This window comes from Sciurus vulgaris (genome assembly GCF_902686455.1).
Source record: "Sciurus vulgaris genome assembly, chromosome: 14".
Lineage (NCBI taxonomy): Eukaryota > Metazoa > Chordata > Mammalia > Rodentia > Sciuridae > Sciurus > Sciurus vulgaris.
In genome coordinates, this window is record NC_136475.1 from 91,931,490 (window position 1) to 91,948,299 (window position 16,810).

The 16,810-nt window shown below is 39.9% G+C and overlaps 1 protein-coding gene across 1 annotated transcript in view; it reads left to right on the forward strand.

Annotated features, from left to right (window-relative positions):
• The window catches only part of NOL10 (nucleolar protein 10), an 89,929-nt gene that overhangs the window by 17,828 nt on the left and 55,291 nt on the right, over positions 1 to 16,810 (forward strand). The window contains exons 8-13 of the mRNA XM_079110791.1: positions 383 to 443; positions 1,741 to 1,826; positions 7,551 to 7,629; positions 8,676 to 8,825; positions 11,464 to 11,530; positions 16,070 to 16,122. Coding sequence (XP_078966917.1) covers positions 383 to 443; positions 1,741 to 1,826; positions 7,551 to 7,629; positions 8,676 to 8,825; positions 11,464 to 11,530; positions 16,070 to 16,122 — 496 coding nt within the window. The remainder of the gene's footprint in view (positions 1 to 382; positions 444 to 1,740; positions 1,827 to 7,550; positions 7,630 to 8,675; positions 8,826 to 11,463; positions 11,531 to 16,069; positions 16,123 to 16,810) is intronic.

Consider the following 16,810-nt stretch of genomic DNA (forward strand, 5'->3'; position numbering starts at 1 on the left):
TCAGATCAGTGTACTCGGGTCTCAAGATTACCATAGTGATAGCCTGTGTTCCTGAGACTGCAACCTTGTCTTGGAAGAAAGTAGAATGACCCTCTCGTCTCTAGATGGTGGAATAGTGTTTCAGAAGGAAAGCCTGTCTTGTCTGTCTCCTGGCAGGCAAGGTGTTACCTGTTACCTTGGGGATTAGAAGCTCTTGTGGCTGCGAGCCCAGACTTAACTCCTTCATGCCTTGCTGTTTTTCACTTGCAGGTAACGAGAGAATATGCACATTCTGTCTCCTTGGAATTTGGATTGACTGTTTATTTAGAAAGTTAATTGAATACCTCTTCTCTCAAAAGTAGATGCTAACTAGTATTTCCTTCCTGTTGCTTTACTGTTTTAGGGAGAATAATGTTTGTGACATAAATTCAGTGCATGGCTTGTTTGCCACAGGAACAATTGAGGTATGCATATGCTGACTTTATTCCTTTAAATATTTGTTTCATGTTTGATTGTGAATGGGTTTTTTAATTTAAATACCATTGCTTGATTACTCAGAGCAGAATGGTAATGAGGTGATTGATGACCTTGGTTTTCTGTTTGCATGTAACATTGACCTTTGTACACAGACATGTACTCCACAACTGCTGGCTGACTGGGCAGGCACAGAGGTTGAGCTGGGGTACTTGTAGATAGCTAAGGACAGCCTGCCACCGCCCTTGGATTGTTGACCCACGAGGAGCACTGCACACAGCCACCCTGGTTCTTATGGGCGGCAATATTTCTTGGAGTTTCGACTCTCATTTATTAGATGGCTTCACATCTGTGAATTAGTAATTTTTCCTAAGTCTGAGTTTCTTCATTGCTGAGACAGTAATACAATCACAAGCTGCTTAATGACATTTCTGTCAGTGATGAGCCATATGGGCTATGGCCCAGCAATGCTGTAGCCATCTTTGTGTTAGTACACACTGTAATGTTTATACAAGGATAAAATTGCCCAGTGCTGTGGTCATATCCCCATCATTAAGCAACATGTAACTGTACTTACCTTATCAACTCTTCAGAAGTGTGGGTGACATTTACATGAAATAACCTGTGTAAAAACAGCATAAACTAGAAAGGTATATAGGATAGTGTCTTGTACATGTCATATAGTAGCATTCAGTAAAAATCAAACACACACAGTGCTTTTCTTTTAAACTACAGTAACTTTGAACCAGTGTGCTTCATGTTTGTCAGGAGTTTTTCTAGATAGTTGGGCATGGTTGGTACACACCTGTAATTCCAGGGAGACTGAGGCAGGAGGATTGCAAGTTTGAGGCAGCCTGGGCAACTTAGCAATAAATAGGACTTAGATGTAATTCAGTGGCAGAGTGCTCCTAGTTTCAGTCCCCTGTTCTGCAAAAAAATATTTATTTTTTTCCCTGAGATTTGCATTTTTCCTTTGGGATAATGATAAATATTCAGTTTTAAAAGATGCACATATGCCAGAAGTATATAATAAAAAATGTATTGCCCTATACCTTCCAGATACTAAATCCTATAACCCACAGATAACTCATGACCAGTTTTTTTCCTTAATTATAAAAGGAAATCAGCTCCTGGAACAATATGTAAATAGTATTAAAAAGGGCATAAGGTAAAAAGTTAAATTTTTACTTCCCATGAGATATTCAATATTAGTAAATCTTATTTTCAAATGTGTTTTAAATTTTTCTGCTAGTAACTTTCATTTAAAATCGATTTTCATTTGTTTAGGGTCGAGTGGAGTGCTGGGACCCAAGAACTCGAAACAGAGTTGGCCTGTTAGACTGTGCGTTAAATAGTGTCACAGCAGATTCGGAGTAAGTGGGAGTTAATTTGTAGTATGTTATCAACTTTCTGATTGAAGCAAATGTATCAATATGAAATTATAATAAATTGCTATAGGATTAAACGCTTTAGGGAAAAGTTGTACTGTCTGTGACTATTTTACATAAAAATGCTCTCATGTAAAAGCTGACTAGGTGGGTGAGCCAGACAGAATTGCTTTCTTCCTCTTTTCCTTTTTTTTTTTTTTGCAGTGTTAGGCATTGAACCCAGAGCCTTGAACGTAGTAGGCCAGTGTCCTGCAATGGCGCTATATCCTCAGGCCTTTAAAATTTTTTTGAGACAGGGTGTTGCTACGTTGCCCACGCTGGCCCCAACCTTGTGCTCCTCAGCTTTGGAGTAGTGGGGATTCCAGGCATGCGCCACTGTGCCCAGCCAAATAAAATTCCTTTCTCAGCTACTACCCAGAATGCCTTAGTTCTTTGGTTGTTGTGGAATTTGTTAGTATATTATAGGAATTTATATTCTGATTCTGTAGGATCCAGTGATAGGACCAGGGATGTACCACTCCAGCTAACAGGCAAAAAGATGTGCTTCAGATGCTAAGGGGAAGGAAAGCAAGAGCTTTCAGTGTTTTCTTGCTCTTATTTGTCTAATTCCTACACTAAACACATTTGGAAGAGGAGTACATACTTCAGGTTGAAAACCTCTAACACAAAAAAGCAGAGTTAAGTAAGAAGGAAAAGCCCTTGCCTCTCCCCACTCAGCAGTGGCATGGTGTCACAGTCGTCCTATGTTCATAGAAACACATGTAGATGACACTCTCGGGCCGATCCTTAACGTGGGGTTTGTTGCCTCAGTCAGTTCAGAAATGCCTTTCTCTGGGCTCTAGTGCTTTTACCAGTTCCTCCTCATTTCAGTTCAGTGAGAGTTTAGATCCTTACTGTAGTTGTATACTATGGACGTGGCGTGTCCGATGGCTCCAGGATACAGACTGAACTCTGAATTATTACAAAATTTTCTGCAATTTCCTTGTTTGGGGTGGAGAGGGAGAGAGGAATTTAATAGTTCTTAAAAAAAAAAAAAAATCAGTTTGTGTGAAACACCTTTGACCTAGAAAAAAAATTAAGAATCACTAAATTAGGAAGATATGTCTTTCTAATATGTATTTTTTTCTTTATGTGGTAAATAAAGAATAAGTAGTTTTTTTCACCTTTTAATTATGACATTTAAAGTGAACATAGGAATATTTTTGTCCTGATTTTTATTGTTTTATTAAAGCAAACAACTTCATTAATTGTAGAATGGTATACAGAATAGTAAACAATTTTTTTCTTTTTTTTTTTCTTTTTTTTTTTTTTTTTTTGCGGTACCAGGGATCGAACTCAGGGCCTTGTGCTTTCAAGGCAAGCACTCTACCAGCTGAGCTATCTCCCCAGCCCAGTAAACAATTTTAAATTGGACAATTCATTCCTACATTTGCTAATAGAATAAATTAATGTAAAATGCATATTAATATTTTATTATATAGGCATGAAGTTAAAGAGCTTTACCCACTAGGAAGCAGAGGGTAATTGTCTCTCACTCTTAAACATTGACTATTCCTTGAAGTAGAATAGGAGACTTGGGTTCTGGAATAGGTTCTATTGTCAATTGTTACATTTTGGAAAAGTCATGTAGAAAGACAGGTCAGCAGAAGTTACTTGCAGACTGTCTTAAGGCTATTCCTACTCTCAATTTGTGACCACAATGGAGGTAACATTGTAGAAAACCTAAGTAAGAGATGTGAAAAAGATATTCTTGTTGGACAGGCATGGTGGCACACATCTGTAATCCCAGTGAATCAGGAGGCTGAGGCAGGAGGATTACAAGTTTGGCCAGCCTGGGCAATTTGGCAAGACCCTGCCTCAAAACAAAATTTAAAAGGGTTGGGGTTGAGGTTGTGGATATAGCTTCAGGGTAGACCACTTGCCTAACATGTGCAAGACCCTTGGGCTCGATCCCCATTATTGCCAAAAAACTTTAGAAATGAGAGAGTATTTATTCTGTTTATTTAAAAAAATAGAATATTGATTCACAAACTTTTTTTACTGACTTCTTTTGTTCTTAGAGGTAGGGCATTTTAGCTGTTGTGGTGGAGTTTTTAAAAAAATAAACATTTTAAAATTTATTCTTAGTGAAAAAAGATGTTTAAAAGTTCTAGAAATACAAAAAAGAAAGTAAAAATGGCCTGTGTATATGTAAGTAAAAACCACTGATGCTATAAGATGGGTGTGTACAATTTGGTGATTATTTTCTGAGGGGAAATATCTAGAATCTGAAAAGTATGCTGAGTTTAACAGCATATTTTTAAGGCATTTGCTGTCTTGCTGAATTGTTTTACAGAAAACCTAACATCAGTTTAAATGTCTGCCTAGCTGCTCATAGTGTACACTCTCCCATTTCCTCTGCCCAGGGCATTCACCGTAGCACAATTGCTAACATCCCTCTCTTTTTTTTGAGATGGATTTTGATGTGTTGCCCAGGTCGGCCTCAAATTCCTAGACTCTAGCAATCCTGTTTCCTCAGTCTCTTTCGTAGCTGGGACTGCAGGTGTGGCTGCCACAGCTGGCTTCCTTATTACTAATCTTAAAGTGTTAGAAAGAGCCAGAGGATATCAATTAGATAAAACTTGGTAGAAATAATAGCAAACACGTAGCACTGGGCACTATTCTAAGTTCTTTACATGTAGAATAATAGCCTTTTGCTCTAGTTGCTGTTACTGTATTTACTTTACAGATGAAAAGCATCCATTATTAACATATTTACTATTAAGCCTTTAAGAATTGGTTCAGAAGCATACTTATTACCAAGGAAGGATGCTCCAAATATACATTACAGTAGGAAAGTAAATCACAGAATTTTATCACATTCTTGAAAGAAGAACAGTGAACGTGTATGTGTATAGTCAGATGAAAAAAATCTGGAGATAAAACAAAATGTTAAAAGAATATTTCTTTCTGTTTCAGTTTCAGGTTTTTTTTTTTTTTTTTTTTAATGCTTGACTTTATTTTTTCCCCACAAACCTTGTAAGCTGTCACTTCTGTTACTTAACAAGTTCTGGAGAGTGGAGTCCATACAGAAAGAAAGAAAAAAGTGTAAATATGCATAGGGGAGGCAGGAGATCATTCTTTGCAGGAGAAATTGTTTGCCTGAGAAACCCCATAGAATCAACTGAAAACCTGTAAGAACTAATATGAAAGTTAAATAAATTGGTTACAAAGTAGATGTACGCAGATCAATGACTGGTGTTTATCAGCACTGTCCTGTGTTATGTAGAGGCCCAAAGTTCTCATTCACCACGAAAATTGCAAAATACTGTAGTACTTTTTCTGAAGAAATGACAAAATTTTATTAAGAAACAAAGTTTGCATAAGTGGGAAAAAAATGTATCAGCATACTAAAGAATCTTTCCAAGGTCCAGTTTTAAGAGGAGGCGAAGCCTGGGGCTTCCTTCTGACAGCCGCTTCATTGGTGCTTCCAGCTGAGGCTCTGGGTGGCAGAGAGGCAAATTGCTGCTCAGCACCAGCAGCCTGGCCTGGACCCGGGCCAAGGACTTGTGGCCCAGTACTGGAAGCACTTCTGAGTCGTGTGTCACTCCTTCCATTGTGCATCATTGCTCTTGTGCTGAAACTCCTCTTTAACGGGTAAGAAGCATATTCTAGAGATGTCTTTGGTATTCTTAGAGATCCTACGGTCCTCATTTGGAGGTTAGTCTTTTGTTTTACCTGGATGCAGCTAATCATGAAATGGAAATGTGTACATCCATGTACAAAAATAAAATTGTTTTAAGTAAAAAACAGATTTTTCTGAGTATACCTTATCCTTTTTTAATTAAAATGTAAGATGAATGTAGATCACATTCTGTATGTAAAATGTATTTTAAATTTTGATTATGAAAGTGTAGATGCTAGAAATGTGATTTTTCTCCATTAGATTTTTTTTTTTTTGGTACTGGGATTGAACCTGAGGGTACTCTTTTTTTTTTCTTTTTTTTTTTTTTTTTTTAATTAAAATCTTTTTTATGTTTACAGACTGCATTTTGATTCATTGTACACAAATGGGGTACAACTTTTCATTTCTGTGGTTGTACACAATGTAAATTCACACCATTCATGTCATCATACATATACATAGGGTAATACTGTTTTATTCTATCTTTCTGTTCCCCATCCCCTCCTACCCCATTTTCCTCTATACCATCCAAAGTTCCTTCATTCTTCTCTTCCTCCTGCCTACCCTACCTTGTTATATATTGTCATGCACTTATCAGAGAAAACATTTGGCCTTTGGTTTTTTGGGCTTGGCCTATTTCATTTAGCGTATTTTCCAACTTCATCCATCTACCAGCAAATGCCATGATTTTATTCTTCTTTATGGCCGAGTAATATTCCATTGTGTATATATACCACAGTTTCTTTATTAATTTGTCAATTAAAGGGCATCTAGGTTGGTTCCACAATCTAGCTATTGTGAATTGAGCTGCTATGAACATTGATGTGGCTGCATCACTGTGGTATGCTGATTTTAAGTCCTTTGGGTATAGGCAAAGGCGTGGGATAGCTGGGTCAAATGGTGGGTCCCTTCCAAGTTTTCTGAGGAATTTCTGTACTGCTTTCCAGAGTGGCTGCACCAATTTGCAACTCCACCAGCAATGTATGAATGTGTCTTTTTCCCCACATCCATGCCAACACTTATTATTGCTTGTTTTCTTGTTAATAGCCATTCTAATTGGAGTGAGATGAAATCTTAGGGTGGTTTTTAATTTGCATTTCTCTAATTACTAGGGATGATGAGCACTTTTTCATATATTTGTTGATCACCTGTATATCTTCTTCTGTGACGTATCCGCCTAGTTCCTTAGCCCATTTATTGATTAGGTTCTGTATATTTTGGGTGTAAAGTGTTTTAAGTTCCTTATAAACTTTGGAAATGAGTGCTCTGTCTGAAGTGTGTGTGGAAAAGATTTTCCTCCACTCTGTGGGCTCTCTTTTCACATTATTGTTTCCTGTGTTGAGAAAAAACTTTTTGGTTTGAATCTATCCCATTTATTGATTCTTGCTTTTATTTCTTGCGCTATGGGAGTCTTGTTAAGTAAGTCTGGTCCTAAGCCAACATGATGGAGATTCAGGCCTCCTTTTTCTTCTGTTTGGTGAAGAGTCTTGGGCCTAATTCCTAGATCCTTGATCCATTTTGAGTTGAGTTTTGTACAGGATGAGAGATAGGGGCTTAATTTCACTTTACTGCATGTGGATTTCCAGTTTTGCTAGCACCATTTGTTGAAGAGGCAATCTTTTCTCCATTGTAAGTTTTTGGCACCTTTGCCTAGTATGAGATAACTGTACTTATGTGGGTATGTGTCTGTGTTTCTATCCTGTATCATTGGTCTACCTATCTATTTTGGTGCCAGTACCATGCTGTTTTTGTTACTGTTGCTCTATAGTAGAGTTTAAGGTCTGGTATTATAATACCTGAGGGTACTCTTAGCACTGAACTCCACCTCATCCCTTTTAATTTTTTGAGACAGGGTCTGGCTAAGTTGCTGAGGCTAGCCTCTAACTTGCCATCCTCTGCCCCAGCCTCTTGAGTTGCTGGAGTTATAGGTATGCACCACTATGCTCAACTCCCTATTAGATTTGAAGTGAAGTTTAGCAGCAACCTTGTTACTTAGAATGAGGTTTGAAAATATATTCATGGAAAATGAATATTTTGCCTTTCAGGATAAACAGCTTACCAACCATCTCTGCTCTGAAGTTTAATGGTGCCTTGACCATGGCAGTTGGAACATCTACAGGGCAGGTAAATAATGTTTAAGTTGAAAGTGTTGCATGGAGGTTGGTATTTCAGAGGCAAGTGTTGGGAGAATCATTCTGTGGGAACAGAGAATGAGACGTTACTCTTGTAATCCCAGCTCCTCAGGATCACAAGTTCTAGGCCAGCCTGAGTAACTTAGTGTGTGTGGAACAGAGGTCAAGAAAGTTTGAAATTTGCTAGGCTCCTACTCTTGGAAATTCACAGTAGTTTTAAATACATGTTGAAGGATCTGAAAATTCCTGCAGACAAGAAGTGTGGTCAGTAGAGACTTTAAAGGTCTGTGTGTCTTCACCAGCACCTTGGCCTTATCACTTCCAGTGAGGTCATCAGTGGGCCCATCAGCAGGACTGCTCTGAGGAGTAGGTCTGTCTTTCCATAAAGACAGAGCCCACATATTTGGAAGTTTTCTCCAAGCCCACAAGAGGCCTGAAAGCCACCTCTATTAGGTGCACTGCCTCTATCATCCTGTGCTAGAGGGCCCTGTCACCTAGGCCTCAGACCTACTTCCCTAGGCCCCCTTGCCTCTAAAGACAGGGGTTTGAAGAGATTTCCCTACTCCTAAAGTGCCATGTGGCCAGTGTTGACCTTAATCTAGGAGGACTGTTTTCATTCTCATATCAGTTGCTATAGCAGCGGTTGGTATGTAGTAGGCCCTCAGTATATATTTGTTGAATTAACAAATGAAAAAAATTGCCATGTTAAAAAAATTAACAAATGAAAAAAAAAAAAAAGACCTAATAATAGAACTTTCCTATCATTCCTTTCTTAGTATAGATCAGGAGTTCTCCAGCTTAGTGTACCTAAAAATGACTCTCAGTTTTGAATACGTAAACTGTACATTCTAAAGGTAATTTGGAAGTCTTTACCAGAGTATTGCTGGTAGAATGTTAGCACGCTGAGTAAGGGTGTTGATAGTGTTCATGTAAAGGTAATGAAGCAAATGATGGCCTTTTTTCTAACTTTCATGTGTTTCGTTTTAAGGTAAACAGTTTATTTTGTTTCAACAGAAGTAACTTGTTTTTTTCTTTCAGGTCTTATTATATGATCTTCGCTCTGATAAGCCACTGCTGGTTAAGGATCACCAGTATGGTCTGCCCATTAAGTCAGTTCATTTCCAGGAGTCATTAGATCTGATTTTGTCTTCTGACTCTCGAATTATCAAAATGTGGAATAAGAACTCAGTATGTATTTTTGGGTTGGAGTCACTTCCGTTTCCATTTGTGTGGGTTCCCAGTGCTCTTTTGCTTCCCACTGCCTCTTTCGAAGGGGATTCTGAAGATCCACATGGTAGCCTAGGAGGAGGCCAGGTGCTTAGGTGAGGTCTGTGCTTTCGTGAGGTGGTCATGCTCGCTTTCTTCCCCTGAAGTCTTCCAGGTTCTAGCCCTGGTGTGCATTTTTGATGTTGAGTTAGGTGGAGAGAAAACCATTGTTTAGAAAAGTCTGTCCCTGACAACCCCTGAGATCTCAGCCTTCATCATCACCCAAGGAAGGTTTCCCATGGACCCTGAGTTATCTTTCCATGTCAGTGTTATTGTAAATCCCAGTTTATACCTTTCCTACCTTAAACAGGTGGGTTTTTGGAGATGACACCTTTATAATAATTTCTCATAATATTTTCTTAAAAACAATATTTTCAGGGCTGGGGAGATGGCTCAGTCGGTAGAGTGCTTGCAACACAAGTCCCTGAGTTCGATCCCCAGCACCGGGAGGAAAAAAAAAAAAAAAAAACCAATATTTTCTCTTGAATATTTTGATATCCCTTCCCTCAATTCTGAGTCTTATTTTAAAAAATAATAAAATTCAGTACTACTGTTTTTAACCCATCTTCTATTTTTTCATTTAAATAGAAGGTAAGTTTATCAGATAAATCAGGAAAAATATATTCAGTCTAGCAGTTGCTTTTAAGAGTTCTTTGCATTTAATTAATTAGAATTTAGAATCTTTTTCAATTTTGTTTTTTAAAATAACATAATAATTGCAAAACAGCATGCATAGTTTTAAAAAAAGGTCACTTTTACAAATTTCATGTCTGAGATGAGTTTGAGTAGAAGGCCCAAGACTTCCACATTCATCTCCCAAAGGCAGCTGCTGGTCTCATGGGAAGTTGCAGAGCTCAGCCCTGTCACCTTGTTTCCTGTCTCTGGCTTTCAGTCCATTGCTTTTGGTTTTTTAAGTTCCACTTTTTGACTCCTGAAGTATTGAACTTACCTTTTCCAACCTCTGCATCTGCTCTGGAGGTTTAGAACTGTCCTTGGGAGTTTTACCTCTCAAGCCCTAGTTCTGTGAGTTCCTCTTGACTGTTTAAGTATTGCAGGGACAGTTAGTTAAGCTGTGTGCTTTGCGGGCTTTGAGTTTGCAGCGTTTGGACGGCTTTCTCAGGAAGATTCAGAGAGTCTTAGATCAGGATTTTCTCTGCTCTTTTGCTGGCAATCCAAACTTCAATGTTAAAACACTATTTTTGTCAGGTAGGGTGGTACATGCCTATAATCCCAGGGACTCAGGAGGCGAAGGCAGAAGGTTTGCAAGTTCAAGGTCAGCCTCAGCAACTTAGTGAGACCCTGTTTCAAAATTTAAAAAAACAAAAAGGGCTGAGACTATAGCTCAGTGGTAAAGAGACCCGGTATTCAATCTCCAGTGCCAAAATAAATATAACACTTCTTAATACTACAAATGCATGTGTTTTTATCTTTAAAAATCCATACATACTGGTACTGAGGACGTTACCTTGTCCTGGCTTCTGTCCTAAAAGCAGCAATTTATCAGTTTGGATGTTTGCGTGCATTCCCCAGACTCTTCAGCTGCGTCAAGTTTTCTTGGATTTCTATAATGTGTAGCACCCTTTCTTTCTTTGTTGTTCCCTACTGTTCTAGTTCCCTTTCCCTTCCTTCCTTTCCTCCTCTTTTCCGTCTCCTTTCGTGTCTCTGTGGCACATTGGCTGCTGCTGTTGATGGAGCTTGTCTGGCTGCAGGCCACTCCCTTCAGCAGCCTCCCTGTGGCCAGGTGTTTTTTCTTCTAGTGAAGATTCAGCTGCAAGAGCCAGCAGACCTCTTCAGCATTGCAACGTAAAACCATCACACTGTAATTGCTACAGTAAATTTTATTTTGGCGTTTTCATTTCTTATGACTAAATACTTCCTCTTGACTAACTCCCAGGTTGCTCGGCTTTGCGTGACTTGCCTGCCTTGTTTATCTTTCTCATCTCCTTTCTCCACACCCATCTTCTGTCATTTTTTCTTTTACTTTCCTTCTTTCATTTTTTTAAAATAGAGCATACTACCCCACATTATATACATCATAACTTATCTACATATTTTATCTACATCATAACTGAGACCTTGTGTATTTGTAGACTTCCATTTGTATTTCACGTTCATTGTCTTGGCCCTCTTGTCCTATATTTGTGGTGCAGGAATGGCAGCTGTCCTCATTACCATGGTGACCATTTCTCTGGTTTCTTTGAGTACAAATTAAGTTGGGAATATGTCACAGATTATGCAGATTTTTAAAAAAATTGATGTACAACTTATTTTAAACTTTGCCCTTTTCCACCATGTGGGCATCATCTTTAAAACCGTGGGGCTTTTTTGGACAAGTTACTGCTCCAACTTTGGCCTTAATTTCTTCATCTCTAAAATGAGAGTATTTGATAAATTGATATACAAATTCTTTAAGATATTTTAAGTAAAATTTCTTCAGTTAGGTTATTTCATATATTTATGTAGCAGCGGGTGGTTGAGTTATGTCTCCATTTTCTTTATGTAACATTGCCAGAAGTTATCTTTAACTATTTAAATAATTCATTTTTGCTTACTGTTTTAGGGAAAAATATTTACTTCCTTGGAACCAGAACATGACCTTAATGATGTTTGTCTCTATCCCAACTCAGGTATGTACAATGTAGCACACAATGTTCAGTGAGACAAATGTTGGCTATACATTTTTGAGTTTTAAACTATTTTTACTTTCTTAAGATAGTAAGAAAGTACTTGGTATTGGGTATTTTACTTGGAAGAATAAAGAACAGGAAGTGGTATGGATGATTCAGAAAAAGGTACTCTTAATGACTCAGTCCTCATCCCGCCTAGCTATTAGTAGAAACTGGTAACAATATTTAGGTAGGCGGCAGGTGAAATGCTATTTTGGTGTGCTCTTTAACTCTTTTATGCGATTAGTAATAGTGGGTGGAAATTGAGGTTAGGGATTGAAGGAGGCCGAGGTTGCCTGAGAACACACAAATGGCTCAGGAAGCAATGGGCTTTGGTGTGTTCTCTGTTGTATGCTGTTCAGCAAATTACACAATAGATTTCCATATTAACAGTACATTCAAGACAAATGTGAAGACTTCCGGGGCACGAGAGAAGAATGAGAACAGTTTCAACTCTCAAACAGTATATTCTGTGTATGGGCACACACAGATACGCCTAATGCAGGGATACACAGCAGAGCTCGCAGAGTCCTGGCATGTGTATGGACACATGTTAGAGGAGGACTTTTACCCAGAGTACTGAGAGAAGAGCCTTAGAGGAGATTTTGTTTGGCATTGAGTTCGGTGCAGTGAGTAAGGTTGGATTAGATGGAGACAGGGTCGGTGATCCACTGAGAGATTCTTACACAGTTCTTGTCCCTAGGGCTTGACTAGAGACGGGGAGCCTCACATCTGAGTTGTGGAAACTCTGGGAGGACTTGAGGTGGGAACAGGTGGTGAAGGTCCAGAAGTGACATGCTAAATGACTTGGAATCTGTCTGTTGTCAGAGCACCTGTTCTGGTAAAGGGTGGATTGGTTTGGAACTAAAATGCCAGGACATGGTGCTTGGAGTTGAGATAGGGAAGACAGGTGAGCCAACAAGTGGAGAAAAGTCGTGGGTTCTAACATTTGAGTGTTAGGAGGTATTGGGCCAATGGGAGTGCCCATGAGTCTCACACCTGCTAGCCCATCAAAGTCACTTGGAGAGCTTTTCACTGCAGAGCCCTTGCATCTTCTAGTTGTACTGACTCAGAGTGTCCATGGATAGGGCCCAGAAATGTGTTCTTAACATACTTCCCAGGTGTCTCATGCACCAGCCACAGACCACCTGAGAGCTGTGTCTGGTGCACCGTAGCAACTATCCAGAGGTGAGCAGGTATGCAGAGAGAAAGTTTTGAGACATATAAGTAGAGATTATCTTGGAAGAAGCAGGAGTGAGTGAGATCACCAAAGAGGAACGTTTGAAGTGAGATAGGAGGATTGTTTAGAGGGAGGAGGAGCCAGCAGAGAAAGTTCACAGGAGTGGACAAGTGACCCTGAAAGAACTAAAGTTTTTGAAGTGCAGAAGAAGACTTAGGTATGAGAGTTTCAGTGAGCATCGATCAGCAAGTATAGGTATCACAGAGGTTGGGACAGGAAGGGAAGAACCGAGAATTATTGAATGCTGTGATGTTATCAACCTGGGTACTGGATGCTCTAACATAAGTTTATTATTTTTATAATCCTGCATGAGCCACAATTTTTCTTTCTTTTTTTTTTTTTTTTTTTTTTGTACTGGGGATTGAACCCAAGGGCACTTTACCACTAAACTACATCCCCAGTCCTTTTTAGTTTTTTAATTTTGAGACAGGATCTCACTAAGTTTAGGGCCTTGCTAAGTTGCTGAGGCTGGCCTCAAACTTGTGATCCTCCTGTTTCAGCCTCCCAAGTTTTGGGATTATAGGCATGTGCCACTGCACCTGGCTTTTTCTTTTTGTCTGTTTTGTTACCTCTTAGGTCAAAGCTATTGGATAAGGGCTGGTTACCTGGCTGTTGTGTTGTGTTGGCAGGGCCTTGGTTAGACTTTTTCTGAAATGGGCTCATTCTAGTTACACATGGAGAAGCAGCGGGGAATCTTGTCATTTGCATTTCACATGTGAGAGTCTGGAAGCTCTTGTAACAGTGGTATGTAGTTGCATCCTGGAGAATTCAGGAATACGTTGCAGGTGAAAATGCTGCAGCTCCAGTTGGGTTATTGAAATGATGGGGGCTGTGGGTCAGGGAGGTAGCTTGGTGGTAAAGCACTTGCCTGGCCGGTGCAAGGCCCTGGATTCAGTTCCACGCTGCAAAATAAGAGGATCTGGGCTCAGTGTGAAGGTAAATGAAACAGGTCAGTTGTGGTCAGCACAGGGGCGAGGAGTGGGATTGGCTGGCGAGGGAATGACAGTCTAAAGGGTGGCAGAGAGGGGTGAGAGAACCTCACTCCAGAGTAGACCCCTCTCTTTTTCCCTTCTCCATGACATTGACCTTTCTAAGCTCAGGCCAGCGGTCTTGTAGGGTGTCCCTCTCCTGGATATGTATGATTGATTCTTATGGTATTGTTTAGCTAGTTCCTCCAGCTCTGTTTATCTAAACAGCAGTGAGGTCTAAAGGCTTAAGTCCAGGTTAAATATTTTGGATGAGAATAATGCAGGCTGAGGTCAGTCTTTAGCCAGCTGACCACCCCAGAATTGGCACGCATGAGGCTGGTTTGCTTGTTAAGGGGATCTCTCGATTACAAAGTATGATTTTCTTAAAAGAAGGATTTTTAGGAGCGACATTTTGGACAGAGGAACAATCGTATTGTCAGGTAACTTGTAAGAGTCATCAGACATCGACCAGCTGCCCCATCATCACTGGACTGTGTGAGACAGCAGGCAAGGGCAGGCGAGTCCCTCATCTCTTGGTGGCTTGGGCCGAGTGCAGTTGATTCATGGGCTTTGCTTTTTCTTGCTTTGCCACACCTTTTCCCCTCCGCTCCACTCCATGTTTTATGCTTAATCACTGTGAGCTTAATCATATTTTTAAAAAGCTAAAACCTCCTTCTTTCTTTATCTGCTCACTTACTCATTTTGGAGTAATTAAAGCCTAATCATGATGATTGTTTTGAAATGTTTTTCTAATAGCAAGACTGCTCAGAATATTGAGAAATGATTCTGCCTTTCTGGTTCCTTTTACGGCCAGGCTCTTGTTGCTCATTCAACCCTCTGTGCGGCTCTCGTGTTAAGCAGCTACTCTGTGCAGGTCAGGGCATTTACAGAGGCAGTGTGACTCTGTGACATTGATGTGCATCAGATTGACGATACTTAGTGTATCTGAGTTTCATCTCAACCTGTGGAAGCAGGATCATTGGTTTGAGAAACCATTGGCAAAGATAAAAGATGGACTTTGGGCTCAAGAAAGAGGGCCTGGGGCTATTTCAGGTTTAATAGTTATGTCAATATCCCAGCCTCAGCTTTCTTACTTTCCTTACAGGGCTGTCCGAGACCGCTGATAGTGTTAAACGTAAAGTAGCTTTTTATTCTACACCAGCATCCTCTGAATACATGGAAACCACCATTGGGGGCATCTCTAAAATATCCTTGGTGTCTTGCAAAGTAAACTCACGTTCCATACTTCAGTCAGAAGTTAACACAGGGGAGGCACATCCCTGCGGTCCCCTGTGGTAAAGTTATGTTATCACAGCCTGAGCTGTTCAAAGCCAGTGCTTCTCCAGTGTATCTGGTGAAGGACTAGATGATATTTCTTTTTTTAGAGAGTTGTGTGTTTGCTAAGATGCTATTTGCAGAAGTGCTCAGTATATTATCCAGGACAAGCCAAATGCTTGCTGAGTTCAGTTTTAGGGTGTAGCAATTTGGAACCGAGGCTAGGAGGAGGCTTAGCAGGTGCGTTTCACCACATTGGGCAGCTGCTTCAGAAAACTTGGGGGAGCAATATGTTGCAAAAGTGGAAGAGAAAAGATAACAAAACTGAGACATCTGAATACTCGAGTACCAAATAGTCTAGTGCTGGAGAATAATGACTCTTTAGGTTGTCATTGCTATTAGGGTTATGGGGAGTACAGTGCTGATCCCACAGAGACTAAATTAACTACTGTCTTGGTCCATTCTGTCACATCTCCCTTGGGAGGGAAATGGTCACAGTATCATGAGGGCTGTGATTCCGCGTGGTTCTTTCTGGTGCAGTGCCACATGGCATGCCCCTTAGTCATTTTATTTCAGCCAGGTGTGAAGTTTAATGCAAAAACTAGGAATTGACTATGACATTTTGTGGGAAACACTTTACCTGGATTCTTCCATTCCTAATCAACAGAAAGAAGTTCTTAATTCCTTATTATTACTCTAACAAAATAGTACACTGAAACTACATTTAATTCATCTGTTTGAAACTGAAGACTTTGCCAGACTTGGGGTGGATCTGAGCACCTCATGGTGAGAACTGGTCATTAATTTAGCTTGAATAGCCTGGTGTTTCACAAATGGGGAAGTTGGCCCTTCTGAAGATTGAGGTCCTTTATCTAGGAAAGGCAGGAACTGAAGCCCAGGACCTGGCTCCAAGGGTGCCACTACACAATGTGCACCTCAGGCATTTCAAAATGTAAAATGAATAGAGAAGGGTACTTTCCCCCATGCGTTTACTTTTCCCCTTGTGTTTATTTTTAGGAATGCTTTTCACTGCCAATGAAACTCCCAAGATGGGCATCTATTACATTCCGGTAAGAAATACAAGTCAGAGTTATAATATTAATAAGGCAAGTGAAGGTGGTTCAGTTTTGAACAGGTGTATAGAGGGACCGGGCTTTGCGTGGCTGTATAAGTGATGCAGAACGGACTCACTTCATGGATTGAGTTTGCTTCCTGGAACCAGTGAAGTGATGTCCAAACACTTATGGGAGATTGTTTTATATCATGTTAAAGTAGACATTTGGAATAAGGATTTATCCTTCAGAATTATTCTTATTTTCAGGCATTTCAGAATCTTAAACTTTCAGCTGTCAATCGAAAGGCCTAAATCTAAAAGTCTGAACTTGTTCAGTCATTTCAGTGTAGTTTGTTTCTAAAAGAAACAGGTTCCATCCAAGGTCAGCATGGCGTGTGGTGATGTGTAGTTTATAATTGACCCTCTTCTTTCCTCTTTAAAGCATTCTTCTTTTATGCCAGAACCTTCCCCACCTTAACCTCTTAGTTTATAGTGAGAAAGAAACATGAGAGATGTCATCTCCTAAGCAAAAGGATGCAGAATATAAAGTTGAGATTAGATTACTTTCCTGAGATTTGGAGGGAAGAGAAATGGGAGAGCTGCGGATCAGGACTTGAGGGAGGTGAGCTCTCCGTGACCTCTGTCAGGCTCCAGTGATGAAATTACTCTGAATTTATAATGGTTCTTTTGGAGTAGCTGAACTA